Raw genomic sequence first — 19,265 nt, 5'->3', positions numbered from 1 at the left:
CACTGAAACGATTTGGGAAACATTATTTTAAAAAGGTATAAAAAGTTCTCTAGTGTTGCTTTAATCGAACAGTGTTGCTGTTGGATGAAAATGTAACATTCTTGCCCTGTTCTCTGTCTTGTCTTGGATGTGTTTAAACACAAATCTGTCAGTTTAAATCTGATTCACTTCTTCATTCAAAGTTAAATGGCCAGTAAAAAGCCATAATTCGGATAGTTTCTGCCCAAACTTTATTTGTACTACCTTTAAATCATTGTTGTACTGCTCATTTTAGCCTAACTTATTATATCCATCTGTAAAAATTCTGTCTATAATAATAGCCGCCTGTATATATATATTCATAGTACATACTTACCTGTAAACTCTGTAAACCATTAGTATATTATGTTATTTGCACAGATCTGTAAAAATTTCTACTTATAGTAATATCCACCGGTATATTATATTCAGGACATTTCTAGCTGTAAATCTTGCTCACAATACTTGTTATCTATATTTTATATACATAGGACAAACCCATCTGTAAAATTCTGTTTATAATAGTATTCATTTCTATATTTATTCAGTACATATCCATGTCCTACACTTAGGGAACCATTGTATATATCCTGCACTTACTGCTATTGCACTTCTGGTTAGACCCAAACTGCATTTCGTTGCCTTGTACCTGTACATGTGTAATGACAATAAAGTTGAATCTAATCTAATCTAATCTTACATAACAGATCACTTTAACAAACATTTGCAAAGTCTTCTACATTGTTAGCTCCTTCATTTCTTAGGTGTTGACAAGCGTCAGAAAAACCAAAAGCTTAAATAATATGTTACTATGGACAGTTTTAACGAGGTGCCATCCAAGGTGGCAATCACAAGTAAGCAAATGTGACGGGCCGAGCCCAGTTTGCAGCGGACGGACTTTGGTTGGTGCTCTGGTCTATGTCAGTAGTCCTGCTTCCTCTTGTTTCAGTCCCAGCCTCTTTGGCTGGCTCCGCCGCCAACAACAATGCCCCTGATGATTTTCACATGAAATCAAATACTACTGTTTGACATGTTAGATAGCTGGGACAGGACATTATGTAAATGGCCTAGATCTTAAAGTTTCAAAAGCAAAGGTGCATTTGACGCAAAACCATGGTGTCTCTCTTGCTACTACTGAAAACTAGAGCCTGACCAATTTTTAAGGCCGATACCAATGTGAATATTTGGTAAATTATTTGGTATAAAAAATACAAACTTAAGATGTGAAAACTTAAAGTCCTTTGAACAAAAACACATTAACAAAAACAAATCTGTGTTGCCAACAGGGACGTTGTAGAGCGCCCTCTGGTGGACAAACTATGCAACACCAACACTCATAACATGGTTGACCGTCCGTTTTGATTTTCTAAGTATTCATTATTCATTATAAATGATTCTGATGAATCATTTAAATATGATTTTGATGAATAAATATTTTAAAAATATATATTTATTGGCCATTATAAATGCAGATACCAATCGGGAAATGAGTGATATCGGCCCGCCGATATATCGGTCGGGCTCTACTGACAACCATACAGATGTTGGGGGTATGCATCCATCACCCTTAACAAATCTTCCAAAGCAGTTTGAGCAACAACAATGAAAACTGACAAATTCCTCTAAGTGAGAGGAAAAAACCATTTGAATATGGTTGCAGATCCCAGAGTTCTCGTGTTATCTCTCATGTTTCAATGAAGGTTTGTCAGACTCTGTAAGTTTCTGAGCTTCAGAAAACTGTCCCAGTCATAACCATATTCTCTCTTTCTCTTTCTCTCTCTCTCTCTCTGCGAGTCCTCCATCATTCCAGTTGTGGTTTTCATCTTTGTCCACATAACAGGAGCCAGCTTGGACAATAGTCAGAGTTTGTTATGGTTAAGCTTTTCTGTACTTCTTTGGACAGAAAACAGCTGTTTTAGGGTTAATCTGGCATTAGGAAAAGAGAGTTTGCCATCATAAGAACGGACTGATCTTTGTCTTCAAGGATCAAAGCAAACATAAACATCCTATACTTTATGTGTAGGTGGTTGGCATTTAAACATCTTTTTTTAGGATGCATCTGGAAGCAACTTGTCTGCTCTGTCTTGGACAAACGCTGTGGTCTCGCCGAAAGCAATCTGGAATCATTTTCCACCACAAAGAATACAATGAACTAAATGAGCTGTTTATGAATTAATACCGAAAGAAAAAAAGCTCTCAGAGGAAAGAGGGGAAGCAAGAGAAAGAGGGAGAGCGATAAGAAAAAAGAAAAAAAGTTTGTGTAGCAGGAAATGCATCTAAAATGTAACGCTGGTCAGTCAGAGGATCAAATGTGACTTTGGGGCATAAGTTAATGAAAAAAAAGCGGTTGTCTGTCATCATGACAGTTGTCTGGTGTTGGTATTTATTGCTGAGTTACATCAAGAAAAGATTAAACAAATTGAAACTTAAAAAAAAAAAAAATTACTGCACGAGATGGTAGAACAATATGTATGAAACAAGACTTTTTATATACTGCCAAAACTATTCTTGCTTGATTGTGTATGAGTGAAAGCTGGACAGAAACCCCATCAGACAGCAGCTGGAGGCAGAGAGTTGAGGAAAAAGTGGGACTGCTCTTCTAATCAGCATGTCTGTTTGCTCAATTAGATCTTTTGTTGTTGTTGCCTGTAGTATCTTGTACCCTGAAATTGGTAATATAAAACAGTAAGTAGGGGAAAATACCGTTGTACGTCACATTGTCTGTTACAAATTTCCCAAAAATGTAGAATTATGTGTACTGTGCCGCAATGCTTTTCCATAAGATGCTTTCTTGTTTTCTGCGCAGGTTTAGGGGCTGGACATTGTCAAATTCATTTTCCATATTTTTCCAGACATTCCAGGCCCGAGCAGGTGCCCCCGTCTAATAAAAGGTTTTCCTCTCAGCCGCTGGGTCTCCCTTGCAGACACGTTGGTCTGGGCAGGATGTACTCAGTGTGAGTGAACCCGATACCGAGGGGGGGGGGGGGGGCAGACATTTGCGTCACAAAGCACACATATGGTATAATATTAGTTTGTGAGGGGAGTAGGTTGGGTTTCTGTGGCCCAATGCTTGTGAGTGGAACATGCTGTTCTAATACCGGCCTCAGGGATTCAATAGTACTCTACAATTTATTTTTAATCTAAATTAGTGCACGGCTTATTTTGCTGCATCTTCCCTTGGAGCACCCTGAAGAAATTGCTGAAACCAGTAATTAGAGTAAAAGCAGGGTCACTGAGTTTCTCTCCTGGACTATATTCAAAAAATAAAACTTCCTTTTATACGTTTTTTTCCCGTTTTTTTTTTTTACACATAAACCATTTTTCCACTTTGCTTGTAATTGGCAGTGTTCTCATTCATAGCATTCGTTTCGATGTCTCACTATGGGATACGCCTCCCTGCGTATTCCTCAGAAGCATTTATCTCATTACGCCAACTGATTGGCTGGTGATCGAGTGTCCGCGGTCACGTGGGCCATCCCCTTAAATAGCTTACGCTACGACGCGGACACCATTCTAAAACCTCTTCTCGCTTCGAAGCATATTCAGTCGTGCAGGCTAGCTAGCTAAACTGTCACAGACGGAGCCATCCTAGCTAACTTCTCGTCGCCGGGCGCTAGCTGCCTTCGACACGACTCTTCGGTTTCTCACCACAGACTGGAGCGTTATCCGCCTAGCCGTTTCACGGTAAGGCTATTTCTGCGCGTTAGCACACCAGCTACTGCTCAGTATCTTCGCGTTTAGCACTCCTGCTAACGAAGAGTCTTCTGACGTCCCTCACACCAGAGGACACGAAGACTCAGGGGCTCGACTTTGCCATTGTGGTAACAAAATTTCGAGCAGGGACACACACCAGGTCTGCTCTTGTTGCCTCGGGCTGGAACACGCCCGCCTGGCCGTTGAAGCCCTGGTTCGTGCGGGCATGTGCCTGCTTTACCATGAAGAGCCTTCGCCGACGACTAGCGCGCCAAGCTAGCTTGTCGGGAAGGACCCATACCTGCCCAACACCAATTTGCCGGCGGCAATGAGGTGTTGGTGCGGATTGCCGTACCGTGCGCGGTCCCAGCTGGGGCTCACAGCTGGAGCTGGGGCCCGGCGGCCCCCCCTCGCGGAGGACGTACTCGAGCTGGACTACGAGGACGAGGACTCCTCGGAGCTCCTCATATCAGAGGATGACGAGGACGAGTTTGAAATGTTCATCCCCTCCGCCCAGGCTGTCAAGCCTGATGCTGTGTCTGCCTTCGGAGACGAGGACGGAAGTGTACCAGCTTCCCCCGCTCCCAGTATGGACATGCAGGACGTGTGTAAACGCGCTGCGTCCAGGCTGAACATCCCTTGGCCCGCGGTCGTGGTGGAGCCCACCAGATCACGCTATGAGGGGAAGAAATTGCCCCTGACCAAGAGGTCGGCAAAACAGCTACTTCCAGTTTTTCCTGAACTGCTGGAAGAGGTATCCTCTTCGTGGAAACACCTCCCTTTCAGCGGTAAGACCCCGATTCAGGGAGCTTCCTCCCTGGAGTTTGAGGGCATGGAGAAGCTTGGAATGTCCCGCATGCCCCCGATGGAGCCGTGGTTGCAGCCCACCTCCACCCGCGGGTGACTGCGGCAACCTCACGGACCCCCACACTGCCGTCGAAGGCGGACCGTTTCCAGTCTGCCTTGAACGAAGAGGGCGTATAAAGCGGCAGCTTTAGCGGTAAGAGCTCTGAATGTCTCTCCATGCTCACGCGTACCAAGCGGAGCTGTGTGAGGACATGGTCACCAAACCAGAGCCTGCTGTGTGGGAAGAGATAACTGTGATCACGGACATCTGCCTCCGCGTGCAGCGCTGTGCAGTCCAGGCCACAGGTAAATCTATGGGGCTAATGGTTCTACAGGAAAGGGCTAGATGGCTCAACTGACGAACCTGTCTGACAGGGAAAAAGAGGACATTTTGGACATGCCCGTCGTCCCTGACGGGGTCTTCGGCACCGCTCGGGCCCTCAATGCAGCAGAGGTGTGAGGCGAAGAAGAAGGAGGACGAAGCTCTTCAACTTGCCTCCTCGGAAAGCCGAGCCCCCCCCCTCCAGCCACGGCCAGTCTTTCTCTCAAGCTGTCTCGCGGTCTGCTCAGTTCAAAGTCCCCAAGCGGCCAGATCCCCAGCCCCCCAGCTGCCCCACCCAGCAGAAGGCGAGAGGGAGCTGGCCCAGAAAAGCTCCTGCGCAGACGACTGCCCCCCGGGACAGCCAGCCAGGCAGCTTTTCAGCAGGTAAAAAAGAGAAGAGGGCGGTTTGACAACCGAGCTCTCTCCACCTGCGTCGGGGCTGGAAGTTCCCCGTTCACCAAGCCCCACGTTTTCTGTTCGTAAGTGTGATGCCCCCACGCTCCCCTTGTGGCGCGCGCTGCCAGACGGGCGCGTCCCCTCCAAGGGAAGCGGAGACTTGTTGCGGCGATGGCAGGCCCTGCCCCCCACCCAAGTCACCTAAGCACACACTCACTCTGTTCAACAGAATTAAAGCATGTTTCACTGTCGCATCCAGACATAATGTCGAGGGCGCAGTTCGAAAAAATGAACAAAAAAGCAATAAGCGGCTCAAGTGGCTTCACCGCTCCAGAGAGGAGCCACGGCTCCTCTCGAGACGCGGGATGCCAACGACCCCGTCAGTGCACTAAACACTTCGCGCATGCGCCCTTGCCGACCACGGGTCGTCCCGAGTCCCGCCACTAGATGGCCTCATAGCTCAGTTAATGAGGGCACAGAGTGTAAGGGACACGTTGGGGGCTGCCACTCCTCTCTCTTATCAGAGAGAGAGATGGACAGCTATCACAAATTCAGCCTGGGTACTGAGAACAATATCTCGGGGCTACAGGCTTCAATTTGCTGTTTCCCCCCCTCGCTTCTCGGGCATACTCTGTACACAGGCGGGGGGAGTCAGCTCGCGTTTACAGGAGGAAATTATCTCGCTGTTAGAAAGGAGAGCGATATGTGTAGTGCACCCCGAGCTGAGTCGGAGCGGCTTTTACTCCAGTATTTTCTGGTCCCGAAACGGGGAGGGAACGGAATTCGCCTATCCTGGACCTGCGGGCTCTGAACAAAACCTCCGAAAATACAAATTCAGGATGCTCACTCATGCGTCTCTGCTTCGTCTGGTGCGCCAGGGCGACTGGTTCACATCTGTCGATCTGAAAGACGCGTATTTCCATATTGCGATCTATCCTCCGCACAGGAATATCTGAGGTTCGCTTTTCGGGGTGTCTGTTACGAGTACAGAGTGCTTCCCTTCGGTCTGGGCTCTGAGCCCGAGGGTGTTCGTGAGGTGTACCGAAGCAGCTGTAGCCCCGTTAAGGCGGCAGGGTCTCCGTCTGGCTACATATCTGGACGATTGGCTCCTTTTGGCACAGTCAGAGCAGGAGTCTGTGACGCAAACGCGCATCCTCATCCACCCTCTGACCAATCTGGGTTTATAATAAACACAGAGAGAGTGTGCTTTCCCAGTGCAAAATATAATATTTCTGGGGCTATCTCTGGACTCGGTGTCCTTCACAGCCCGCCTGTCGGCGGAGAGAGTGAGGGTTATCAGGGCTTGTCTCGCGCATTTCGACTACGCGGGTCCGTTGCTTTCAGGATATGTCTGAGGTTACTGGGGCTTATGGCGGCGGCTATTCTGGTGATCCCACTGGGCCGCCTGTTTATGAGGGATTTCCAGCGTTGGGTTACCTCCCTCAGGCTGGATCCTGTGCGTCATGGCGCACGGAGGGTAACGGTTACTGTGGAGTGCGGAATGGCGCTGCGCCGCTGGAGGCATCCGGCTTTCTTGGCGCAGGGAGTAGCCTTGGGCACGTCCTGGCTCGGAAGGTGGTCACCACGGACGCGAGCCTTTCGGGCTGGGGGGGAACACAGGAGGGCCGTTTTGTGAGAGGCGTTTGGAGCGGAGAGGGCTCCGGCGCTGTCACATAAATTACCCCGAGCTCCTGGCGGTGTTTCTCGCCCTGAGGCGTTTTCCTGCCGCTTCTCAACGGACACCATGTTCTGGTGAGAACGGACAACACGACAACGGTAGCCTATATAAACCGTCAGGGGGGCTTGCGTTCCCGTCAGTTACACACGCTGGCACGCAGACTGATACTGTGGGGCAGCAGGCACCTGCTGTCTCTGAGAGCGAAAACATGTCCCCGGGGCTCTGAACCACGGTGCAGATTTGCTGTCCAGGGGGCGCGCCGCTGTACGGCAACTGGACTCTGCACCCAGCCATTGTGGGGCAGGTGTGGACGCGCTATGGCCGGGCCGAAGGGACCTGTTTGCATCGAAAGACAATGCGCAGTGTCCGCTGTTTTTCTCAATACGCGATCCAGACGCGCCTCTCGGCGTGGACGCGCTCGCGCACGCGTGGCCGTCAGCTCTCTGTACGCTTTCCCTCCTCTGGCTCTGATACCCCCAACTCTATCCAGGGTGAGAGAGCACCAGTGCAGGATGATTCTTATAGCTCCACACTGGCCAGCGATGCACTGGCTGGCGGAGATTTATCTGCTCCTTTGCGGACAGCCGTGGCAACTCCCACTACGCAGGGACATGCTGTCCCAGGCGGGGGGGACAATCTTTCACCCGCACCCAGAGCGTCTGGCGCTATGGGCTTGGCCCGTGAGTGGTGCAATTTAAACACAGTCGGGCTCCCACAGAGCGTGATTAACACTATTCAGAGTGCCAGGGCTTCCTCCACCAGATCACTGTATGACTGTAAGTGGAGGGTGTTTGAGGAGTGGTGTCTCAGGGAGGGACATGTCTCTTTTCAGTGCCCTGTTGGCGCAATTTTGTCATTCTTGCAGGACTTGATTGACAAACATAAAGCCTTCTCCACCATAAAGGTGTACCTGGCTGCCATTGCAGCTTGTCATGTGGGGTTTGATGGTAAAACAGCTGGCCAACATCCTTTGGTTTGCCGTTTTATGAAGGGTGCACGACGGCTGCTCCCTGTTTCCAAGCCGTTGACTCCCACATGGGACCTGGCGGTGGTGTTGGATGGGCTTGCTAGCCCCCCTTTTGAACCACTGGGGGAGGTTGACCTGAAGCATCTGTCTTTGAAGACAGTGCTGCTGCTGGCCTTGGCGTCTGCAAAACGGGTTGGCGACATTCATGCGCTTTCTGTGCATCCGTCATGCACTCAGTTTGCCCCGGGGCGTGTCAGGGTGTTATTGAAACCTAATCCTGCCTTTGTGCCCAAGGTGGTTGGCTCATGCTCTCCCATTGACCTTTTGGCGCTCTGTTCCCCGCCTTTCTCTTCCTCAGAGGAATGGCGGTTGCACGCGCTGTGTCCAGTTCGTGCTCTGCACTTTTACATGGACAGGACTGCAGGTTTTCGACGGAGTGACCAGCTCTTTGTGTCCTGGGCTAGCCCCCACAGGGGAAAGCCTGTGACAAAGCAACGGCTGTCTCATTGGGTTGTGGAATCCATTGCTCTGGCTTACACGTGTCAGGGTGTGCTGGCCCCACAGGGCCTGCGTGCTCACTCAACTCGCGGCCTTGCTGCCTCCTGGGCCTTATTTAGAGGCGTTTCAATCCAGGACATTTGTGCAGCAGCATGCTGGTCTTCACCTCTCACTTTTGTTCGGTTTTATAGACTGGACGTCTCTGCGCCGAGCGTGGCACGTGCAGTACTGGGCACTGAGCCATCGCTGGAGCGGAGCATTGCTACCTGAGTGCCGGTGGTTTCTGAGATAAGCTTGTCTGGCAATACGGGAGTCTCCATATCCCATAGTGAGACATCGAAACGAATGCTATGAATGAGAACTTTAGGTTACTTGCGTAACCCCGGTTCTCAGAGTAGCATGAGTGAGATGTCTCACCAGACAACCCTTCTTGCTGGGGCGAAGCGAGAAGAGGTGCTTATTTGGAATGGTGTCCGCGTCGTAGCGTAAGCTATTTAAGGGGGATGGACCCACGTGACGCGGACACTCGATCACCAGCCAATCAGGATTGGCGTAATGAGATAAATGCTTCTGAGGAATACGCAGGGAGGCGTATCCCATAGTGAGACATCTCACTCATGCTACTCTGAGAACCGGGGTTACGCAAGTAACCTAAAGTTTCCTTTTACCTGTCAAGAGGCCAAAGAAGCGTTTGCAGCGTAAACTGTCCCTCACGAGGAGGGTGTAGGCCACTTCCCCGTCTCCAAATTCCATGTGGATGCTCTGAGAGCCCAGTCCCACCTCCAGGTAGCTGAGCTCCATGATTGGGTGGCTGTCCCTCTTCTGCAGCCAGTCAGAGAGCTGGCCTCTGCTGGGAGGGAAAAAAAAACATTTCGGAAAGTGCAGCAAATGTACTGTCAGACTGAGCTGCATTAACTAGTTTACTTGATCTCTGACACTTGCAGGTGTGACTGCCAGAACAACACTTTAAAATGGGTTGTGTAAGCCAAAGTTTACTCAGTACAATCATGGCAATGACTTATGTAATACCTCATTTTTCAAGGATTAAGATATGAGGTAGAAAACAGTTTGACTTCTTGCACAGTGCCAAGAACAAGTTAAGTCAGTTCCTGTGGTCAAAAATGACGGTGACACAGCATGGGCTCTCGTCTAAAGGGACAGATTTCTAGTTGGATGAGAGAAGGAAAGCTTTTCATGGGGGCGACGGAGGAGAGAAAAAAATACTAAAGACTCCACAGTCAGCAGACACTGCAAGGTCAATGTGTTCTCAAGATTTAACCCAAAAACCTGGACAGGTTATGCGATATACTCCACATCCTAAAAAAGGAGAGGGTGTGGAACTTAAAAGTCCTAATTGTTAACTGCAGTGGTGCCCTCGCTGTCCACACCACCAGGATTTGATTACTCTGTTGATGAATTTGAATGTGTTGTATGAATATCTCACTGACTTAGCCTTTCAAGCTAGCTTTAAGCATTCATATCCTTGTCATGCATACATACAGTATATAATACACTGCGTACAATATATAATACTGCAAGAATGCAAATAACTATGCAGTGTAACTAAGTATGTGTGTGCACTCTTGCAATTAAGAATTAGAAGAAGTCCTCTCTGTATGCGGTTATTGCTCTACTCACTGGGTTTCTGATGTCATTTCCAAGAAATAGATCCGCTGGTTTGACACCACCAACAGAGAGGGAACCTGCCCTGTCTCCCCGAATTTGACAGCTGACATCTGAAGGCACACAGAAAAAAAAGGGGGATACATGACATAAAGCAGTAAAATTCTCATTGTCTCTGCAGTGGACGCTTTCTCTAACTGATTTTACAAGTGCTGTGCTCACCTGTGAATACTGTCTTTTACAGCGTAATAATGAGCACCCCAGAGATACAAATCCAATACTGAACTATTAACCATATTCTCAGCAGTTTTTAGTTCTTCACAAGCTCTGCAGGGGTTTAAAATTAAACCGCTAGACCCGTTATGTCCTCTCGAACAACACGCAAGAAGGAGAAAGCACAAGTGAATCAGCGAGCAACCCCTGTCACTGGATAAATAAACATAACTAAGATGAATGGAGCGAGACCTCCTGTTTCCAGCTGTGGTTTGCGTGGTCCTGTTCCGCTCTTTGCTTCATGTCCAGGTGTCTGACAGAGAAAAGCAATGGCAATTTCAAGAGCTCCCAGGATGCAATACATATTAAAAGAGGTCTCCGAGAACACTGAGGGACAGCAGGGGAGCACACAACTATTTTAAAAAAGCCGCAAAGAAGAAGAGGATTGTGGGAGATTTACTGACTGCATTCATCTCGGCCGACTGAGATTAAAACTGCAGCTTGAGTGCTGCAGGTCTTAAAGCTGTCGCCACTCATTTAGCTGGAATCTTTTTAGCCATGATCAGATATGTTAGAGGACCTTTTAAAAACCGCGATCACAAAAGAAACAATAACAGCAACATAAAAACATTATACTGCTACATCTGAGCAATCAGTCACAGACCGTCATCCCTGGCAAAATTCTGCTAACACAGCAGAGTCTGGCAAGAATACGGTTTCTAGCCTTAACGTTAGCTCTATTAAAGATTTAAAGGCCCTAAAAAAAAACTATATTCTCAATCTGCTTCTCATTGTGAGCCATGGCGTCCGACATTATTTGCTGCCAAAGTAAGAAGAGTTTTGATTATTTCACATGAGCGATTTTTGAATTTCGAGTTTGTTGTGTAACAAAGGCTGGGCTTGTTTGGACAAAAACGTGATGTCACCTATTACCATGCAGCAATCAGAGTTTAGCAACACTTAAAACAAAATGTGATGACAGTTATCGGGGTTATGGCTGATGTTGCCAGCACTGTCAATCGAACCTGATCCAACAAAACACACACACACACACACACACACACACACACACACACACACACACACACACACACACACACACACACACACACACACACACACACACACACACACAACACACAGGAGATTTGAGAGTTTATAATATTCTAAGCCACTTTCATGTCAGTCCATTAAACATAAAGCTAGAGCCAACAAGCTGGTTAGCTTAGCATAAAGAGTGGACCCGCGAGGAGCTAGCCTGTCACAACAGCACATCAAAAGCAAACTAATAATTACATCTTGTTTGTTTAATCCGTACAAAAACTGTTGAGTAAAAAGGAGATTTTGTGGTTTCACGGGGGTTATGTGCCTGACTAAAGTTTTCAGGGGCTTACATACTTTGAGGAAAGAGTGAAGCTCTTCCTCCTCCTCGAAGACGTCCACATGCAGGAAAAGCTGCAGCCGATGGTCCACCGCCTCGTAGTCCTCAGACAGTAGGTCCAAATCATCTGCAGAGACATCAACAGTTGGTCAGCCTTAAAACTGTTGTCTAGCACAAAGATGGGGTTTGAGAGCAGTCAGCAGTTAAAGCAAACATCCATCCCTATTAATGCTTGCATTTTTTAGCACTTACTGAAACAAAACTCTCTGAATTAGGGCTGGAGTACACTTACTCAGAATTAATTAAGACTATTTGCCTACTTTATTTATTCCCCCAAATGATATCTTGCCCTAAGAGTTAAGCCACAGTTTCTGGCAGCTTACATATTTCTTGGCTTTTATAAAACATTCGGCCAATTTTTACTGCAGCCGACTGTAGCAATAGCCAATAGCCCTCACGCAGAAAAGGCATTTAAGAGCCATAAATTCACCAATGAATAGTAATGGAGTTTATTTGAACATTGATGAATGGTTACAGCGAATCAAAAAAAATCACAGGGCAGTGACCTGCAGAGGCCAGAACAAACCCAACGGCTTTCATTTGATGCAAACAGAGAGCAGATTAAGAAGGCTGACACACACGCACACACACACACACACACACGCACACACACACGGACACACCTTCTTCAGAAAGAAAACAAATGTAGGGCCTCTGTTCCACAACAATGGGTGCACTGTGTCACCAGAAAAAGTTACTCTATTCAGTGTCAGTCAGTGTTTTAGGATAAATACAGTGTCTCCAGTACTGAGGACAGATATCATGCTATTGGCACCGCAAACACAGAAAGCTATCATTACGACGCAGCCCTCCCTCTCTCAGGCTTTGATTCCTCTCCCATCACTTCCAGTAATGATTCCAATCTGTCTTGTTGCACAGTTACCATGTGGTTCATCTGCAAATGGCAGACAGATTTGGAGGAAATCGGATGCTGTAACAGAGATACAGAGCGCCTCAAAGGATTTGTGCACCACACATTCGCGGGATACAAAAGTTCCCATCTCTGTTCACTTTCAATTAAGATTTAAATGTATCTTCAGGAAAAGGCAATGGAGCTGACGTAAACAGTTTATACCGCATGCCACAGTTGACGCGTTTTACAACGACCATATGAACTGCAGAATTCAAATAAAGTAATACAATAGTATTTATATTTTACTGCTGTTTGGGCTTTCCTCCAATACGTAGTCTTGCCAAAATCGCAATGCTGTTTTGGATGTAAAAAAAAAAAAAAAATCTAATCCATAAACTGTTTCAGTTTGTCCCAGCTTTAAAAATGTGATCTTGAAGATGTGAGTCGGAGACTGTTCTGGTGATTTTTCCACTATTGTTTTGACATTTTCAAACATCAAACCAGTGGTTCCCAATTAGTGCAATTAAAAAAACAGATCTTTCAGTGTTCATAAAACTATAATTCGAAATGTAACACACTTTTAGAGTAGTGCTTTTAATTTGAAGTACCATTTCTTCCTAGCAAAAACAACTTTTCTTCTCTTTATCATTTCAGCTGTTTTGCACAAGTACTGCCCTATTTTGTATTAAGGCCTCTTCACATATTCAAAATATTAAAGTATGAGGGATGGAAAACCTGTAGGGACAATATAGCCAAGAATTATTAACAATTATACAACATTGTGTCTGTACTGGCAATAATATAATGAAAGTAATTCTTGTGACATGGACCCAGATGAGCGGCAGGGAAAGAATGAATGGATTAACCAAAAGTATGTTAAATATTTAAGAATTTTGTAAATGCAACACCTTCTACTGCCTCTTTTTAAGGAAACTTGAAGAAAAAAAAACTGAAAAAAACCCACCATTCTGGGCGGATCTTCCTGCAGGGAGGGCTTTGACTTCAGGTGGTGTGGCACCGGTAGCAATGTAATGGTAGCTCCCAGCCAGATCCTCTTTACTCTGGCCCTCTGATTTGTAGGAGAGACTGGACGTATCACCCTGACCATCCCCGATGAAGAAGGAGCTTCCCTGGGCAGTGACGAAGGTGGCGTCCTCTGTAGTGGTGGCGGCGCCGAGGATAGGACTACTGCTAATGCTGCCATCTGTGTAATCATCCTGTTGTGATAAAGATGAAAACATTTCATATGAGTTTCTGGTTGAACATTTTTTTGAATTACAAAAAATGAAAGAGAAAACAGACAGGAGGAGAATGGGTTCCACTGTTCTGAAAGACCTTATTTGCACTCTGGTCTATATCGAGATGATCGTCACCACTCTCCGGCCTTGGTGAGCGCTGGTTGGGCGTACTGCTGTAGGGAGATGATTGGCCAGCCAGCTGGACCACATGATCGCTACCACAGTCTGGACAAATGTTATTGTTTCCTAAAAAAAAAAGGAAAAAATAAAACCAATGGTTATTGCGATGACTAAACCTGAAACAGTGTGGTCTGTTGATGACTCCTAGTTTAAGGTATGAATGCAGAGAGCTTATACTTTCATTAAAAAATAAAACTAAATGTGGTTATGGCACAGTGGATATGACACATGCCTTTGGTGTGGGAGGTGAGGGTTCAATTCCCACTGCAATACATCAACCAATGTGTCCCTGAGCGAGACACTTAACCCATGCTGTAGGTGCTCCAGAGGGGTGTGGCCTATGACATATATATAGCAATTGTAAGTAGCTTTGGATAATATGACATGCAATGTTAGTACTATACTGTGTGAAACTAAATGAAAAACACAAGGGTTACATTTTAAAACTATATCATCGCTGTCTGTTGCTACTCAAGAACATGCCATGTTAATGATTCTGACAACCAAATGACTTATAATGCGAGAAAATAGACGTGCACGCCTTCATTCCAAACAAGTGAAGGAGACACGTTTTTCCTTTGTAGCTGCATGTATTTCTGTTACCCACAGGCAAACAAATGCCTAAGTTGAGACACGTGCAAATGAAAAAGGTTTTTATTGCCTGAAACACCAAAACTAATGCTTACAAAAAGGAGCACAGAGCCAAGAAATCCCCAAAACGTGTGGAACAAAGCCTGTGCGCAGTCTGTGCATGCCGGAGCAGGTCTTAATGTTAGGTTTGGCTGAAGCACTGGAGGTGTCTGCTGCAGCAAAGGGGTTTTATCTATCTGCTGCTAACTATAGGTTAGGTTAGTTAGAGGTGGGAACTCAGCATGAAAGAGGGAGATAACTCCTCACGGCCATCTGAAGACAAAAGTTTGTTTTGGGAAAAAAATATGCTGCCCTGTGCAGACTGATAATTGAGGAATAGGCACGAAGTGATTTGACGTCAGTTGATGATAAAACATTTCTTTTTTTTTTTTTGCATGAATGCGATAACGTTCCAGGTGTAACGTGTGACCTTCTTTTGTTTCTTTTCTGTCTTGTCTCCAATTTTTGAAGTTTGAAATCACGGATTTTAGTGAAAGGAAACTATAATGCACGTTAGTTGCTTTATTTTTTATGATGGTGTGTGAAGCCGAGCATGACTCAACCGGGACTGTGCGTGACTCAGTGTGAGGGATGAATCGGATAAAGGCTTTTCTGGCTGGTGTGTCATACAAAGGATGACAGATTCAGGTATAAAATAAAGCCAAACATCACATTGCTTCAGCAATTTCTTGACCTATGAGCTGTGTTTAAACATGGTTTCTGCACGTTTCACCAAGTCAAATTTAAGACTTTTTGAGACCATTATGAATGAAATTTAAAACCTATATCACGACACAAAAAAAAAACACACACAAAAAATATCTGATATCATAGTCTGGAAACATTGTTTGGAACAGTTACCCGATTTCCTCACTCGCACTATAGGACTGGTAGTCTCGCATTGCCAGACCTTCCTCCACAGTGCTGTATAGGAGGGTCTGGCTAGTCCACACAGCATTCCAGGATGGGAGAAAAACGTGCTCTGGTTAATTGGCATTTCTTTAAACCAATAACAATTGTCTTGGGCGGTGCTTAGTGCCGTACAGAGCAAGGGCCTCTCTGCAAACTAGCCTCGGGAAGGAACTTGTTTTAATGTAAAGTGTGTCCGTTAAAAAGTTGTTTTAGTTGTTCAACAGAAAACTCAGATTGGACAGATAGTCTAGCTCGCTGTCTGGATTTACCCTGCAGAGATCTGAGGAGCAGGTAACCATTACCTCAGAAATCCACTGTCACCAGGAGCACCTCTGTGGTTAGTGTCGGCACTGGTCCAAAAGTGACATGGAGGTCCCTTACGGGAGTCGCAAAGCTGCTGTGTGGCAGTGTGTGTAGTGTGTATTGTGGAGGTAGGGCTGGGGCCGGGGTCGGAGCTGCCCAATACTTGGGGGTACTGGCTGATGTCTGTCGTTTATTGGAGACCTTTCAAAGCAGTTATATGCTTCTCACGTTTTGCATGAGACTCCAGTGCCCGTACACTCAACTTTCCCACTTTAATTGCTTTCTTGCATTAGAAGCAGGAGGCTTCAAATACAGTATTAGCAACTGGCTTTAACCAAGCCCTCAATTTAATTTTTTTAAGCAAAGTATCGCTAAACTGGTACTGTTGTAGAATGAAATCTGTTTTAATGTCTGTGGTACAATCTGAAAGAGACTCAAACCAATTTCACTAAAGCTGATTAGCTGCAATAGAAGTAGCCTGTTGATGATTAATAGGTAAAAAAAACAACACAATAGTAAAACAAAGAAAGGAAATTGCAGGCAACTTCAACTAAATTGAAATGAAATGAGACAACAACAACAATGCAAGTATTTTAAAAAGAAAAACACAGAGCAATATTTGTGTCAAGGCTACTGTTAAATTGTCTTTCATCACTCTCACCTTTGCTGTCGTCATCAAACTCTGTAAACTCCTCCTGATCCAGCTCTTCCACACCCACTGGTAGCATGGCAGCCCCTCTCCTCCTCGCTCTCCCCCTGGCCAGCTCCTCGCTCCCTTCTCCCTTAAGCGTGAACTCTGACCTGCAGCGAAGGCACTGCAGGCGAACACAGCTGGGGCGGAGCACAGAGTCACGTCGCTGGTTTTCCTCAGCCACACTTGACAGCACGTCAGTCAGAGCCTAGTAAGCAAAAAAGTAATGTTTTAAGAGTTTGTTGACACCCTGAGCAGTTTATTAGTTGAAAAATGTCAGCGCAGAGAATGTGTTTGTCAGTTGAGAAAAGCTGGCCAGAGTAGACTTTTTTTTTGGCTGCCAACAGCTGTCTTATAGGCCAGCTTGCTGACATTTTGGCCATGAAAAAGGAATCTGTGTGGCAAGTACAAAATGCAAAGTAAGCTATGTTGATGTTCAAAACTTTGAGGAGGAACTGTAGGAGCTACATGAAGCTTCTTGAACGGCAAAACTAGAGCACAAGGAGAATTTGAGGAATTTATCTGGTACTGTAGGACACCATGTGTGTTTCTGCTCTGCCATGAGCGGCCAGGGTAGAGTCGAAGGTGTTTGTTGGGATTTTATACTTTTCACTTCAGCTATGTGTCTGTTTATAAAAAATAATCCAAAAAGTCCCTGACTGCTCACCACTAATCTGAAGTACTGGAATTGGTATCGGCCTTTTGTGTTAAAATAACTCCTGGCACAGATTTGATGTTGCACAATGTGAAAGGACACAAGTCATAAACAAAGTAGTAAACACGGTACAGAGTGTGCTGCTGGATGCTGACGTCCCATTTGGAAAACAAAGGTAACAGGGTTTGAGTGAAGGGCAGCCTGCGAACATGACCAGGCTGGTCCCAGAAGTCAGTGACTGGGTGTTGTTCTCATTTGCGAGGATGTGCATTGCTTCACTGCACAGTATGTACCCTGTTTGTATGTGGTGCACATCGTGCTTTTGGGTGGGTGTAGATTAACATCTCTGGGTTTAGTGTCTCCCTGTTATGCAGGAGTGTGCCATCTAACCAGATGATATAATTTGTCCAATTTCTCTTGAGAAAGGAATGGAATCAAAAAGGACTCAAGTGTGTGTGTAGGAATTTTAATTTGTGTGTTATTAACCTGCAATGCCTGCTGTGGCTCATCATCAAGCATGACGTAGCGCCTCCTCCTTTTCTCCCAGCTGATGTATTCAAACTGAAGCTCCACAGCAGGAAGCATCTCTTCTGTCTCCTGAGAAGGACAAAGAAAACTCAACTTGACTTTTTGAAAGTTAGACGGTTGAAATCTATATCACAATATACAAAGTTTGTTTAGCAAAGTTTTTTATGCAACCTAAGGCCCTGACACACCAACCCGGCGACGACTTGAGCGTACGTTCTGCACGAGACGTAATACGTTTCCATAACAACAGGCGGCGCTAATATCTGTATTGTTGCCCAGAAAATGAAAACCGGCAGCTGATTGGACGAACGCGTCACATTGGTCTGTCTTCTAAGAAATTTCAAAGTCAGACTGTCATGGCGGCTCCTTTGGAATACGATCTCCTACTTTGTGAAACTAATTTAATAATTTAAAATAACTTTCTGGAAACATTTTAAGCGAGAAATAGGCCGTGCAGTTGATAAATCTATCGTCATTTCAGATCGACAAAGTTTCAAAGATTTTCGGCAGATTTTGAGTGGGGTTTGTCTCGCACATCCCGCTCGTTATTTCCGGGTTAGCACTCCACCAATCAGATTGGTCATTGAGTCCGACTGGCCGCCTTCTGAGTCAACAAGTCAGGTCGGCCAAAATAAAAGCTGACGGCACCTCCGGCTGATGACGGCACAGAACACACCGAACAGACTCGAGTCCCTGACCTCGCCAGACTGTCCGACGGCTGATAACCGGGTTATCGGGTCAGCGCCTTTAAATCCCACAACATAACAAGTAATTTCCCATTGTTCCATCGCTTTCATTATTCCTCCCGTGCTCCTCTCACCCCTCGGGTCCAGGCAGCCTCTGTGGTCTCCACCCAAGCCAGGCTGCGTAGCTCCAGGCGGCATCTCTCCTGCCCGCTCTGCGTGTCCACCTCCAGCGCCAGGCCCTGTTTGATGCGCAGGAACACCTCTTTCCTTCTCCTCCTCTTCTCCCCCTGGCCTTCGCCATCTTCTTCCTCTTTGTCAGATAAGACACCCACAAGTAGGGGGTGACACAAGTCCACTAACAAACAAAAAAAAAAAAAAGAAGAGAGGAGAAAGGACATCAGGAGAAGCTTAAAAACCTTGTATAAACCTGATTTTGGGTTGTAAGGTATATTCTAATGAAACAATGTATGTAAGTAGGTTGATATGTAAGTATTTATGCATTGCCAGACCCTCCTTCACAGCGCTGCGGAGGAGGGTCAACGGTCAAAACAGCATTCCAAGATGGGAGAAAAATATCTTCTAGGCCAGAGGTGCCCAAATTCTTTCATATGAAGGGCTAAAATGTATCTGGATGGCAGGCAACGGGCCAAATAAATGTTAATGTTGAGGAATACCGTAATTCTTGCCATTCTCTGCAGACAAAACCTACATACAGTATGTAATTTAAATGGGACGTTTAACAGCCCTATGCTTTACGTTGACGTTAAACGTTAAAGATTATGTACTTTTTAATTGCACAAAATGTACGTTTCGTATTCATAACTTTTCAAATAAGAGGAAAATAGGCATGAGTATGTCAAATCCATGGCGGGCCAAAACAAAGAAAGCACAGGC

At 45.9% G+C, this 19,265-nt stretch overlaps 1 protein-coding gene and 1 long non-coding RNA gene across 3 annotated transcripts in view; one reads left to right on the top strand and one right to left on the bottom strand.

Moving 5' to 3' along the window:
• Positions 1 to 19,265, bottom strand: part of stk11ip (serine/threonine kinase 11 interacting protein) — a 29,911-nt gene that overhangs the window by 5,076 nt on the left and 5,570 nt on the right. The window contains exons 15-22 of one of the 2 annotated variants that reach the window (XM_032506603.1): positions 18,506 to 18,726; positions 17,644 to 17,754; positions 16,473 to 16,710; positions 13,884 to 14,032; positions 13,513 to 13,765; positions 11,653 to 11,762; positions 10,057 to 10,154; positions 9,087 to 9,268 (exon numbers count right to left, since the gene is read on the bottom strand). In XM_032506603.1, coding sequence (XP_032362494.1) covers positions 9,087 to 9,268; positions 10,057 to 10,154; positions 11,653 to 11,762; positions 13,513 to 13,765; positions 13,884 to 14,032; positions 16,473 to 16,710; positions 17,644 to 17,754; positions 18,506 to 18,726 — 1,362 coding nt within the window. The remainder of the gene's footprint in view (positions 1 to 9,086; positions 9,269 to 10,056; positions 10,155 to 11,652; positions 11,763 to 13,512; positions 13,766 to 13,883; positions 14,033 to 16,472; positions 16,711 to 17,643; positions 17,755 to 18,505; positions 18,727 to 19,265) is intronic. The other variant, XM_032506604.1, reaches the window with a different exon arrangement.
• On the top strand, positions 171 to 19,022 carry LOC116674105 (uncharacterized). The gene is made up of 3 exons (XR_004327977.1): positions 171 to 181; positions 8,337 to 8,344; positions 18,955 to 19,022. It is a non-coding gene; the product is annotated as an uncharacterized LOC116674105 (long non-coding RNA).

The sequence above is a fragment of the Etheostoma spectabile genome, chromosome 24 (assembly GCF_008692095.1).
Source record: "Etheostoma spectabile isolate EspeVRDwgs_2016 chromosome 24, UIUC_Espe_1.0, whole genome shotgun sequence".
Taxonomy (NCBI): Eukaryota; Metazoa; Chordata; class Actinopteri; order Perciformes; family Percidae; genus Etheostoma; species Etheostoma spectabile.
Note: the sequence above shows the minus strand (reverse complement) of the source record. Positions and strands in the feature narration are given on the sequence as shown.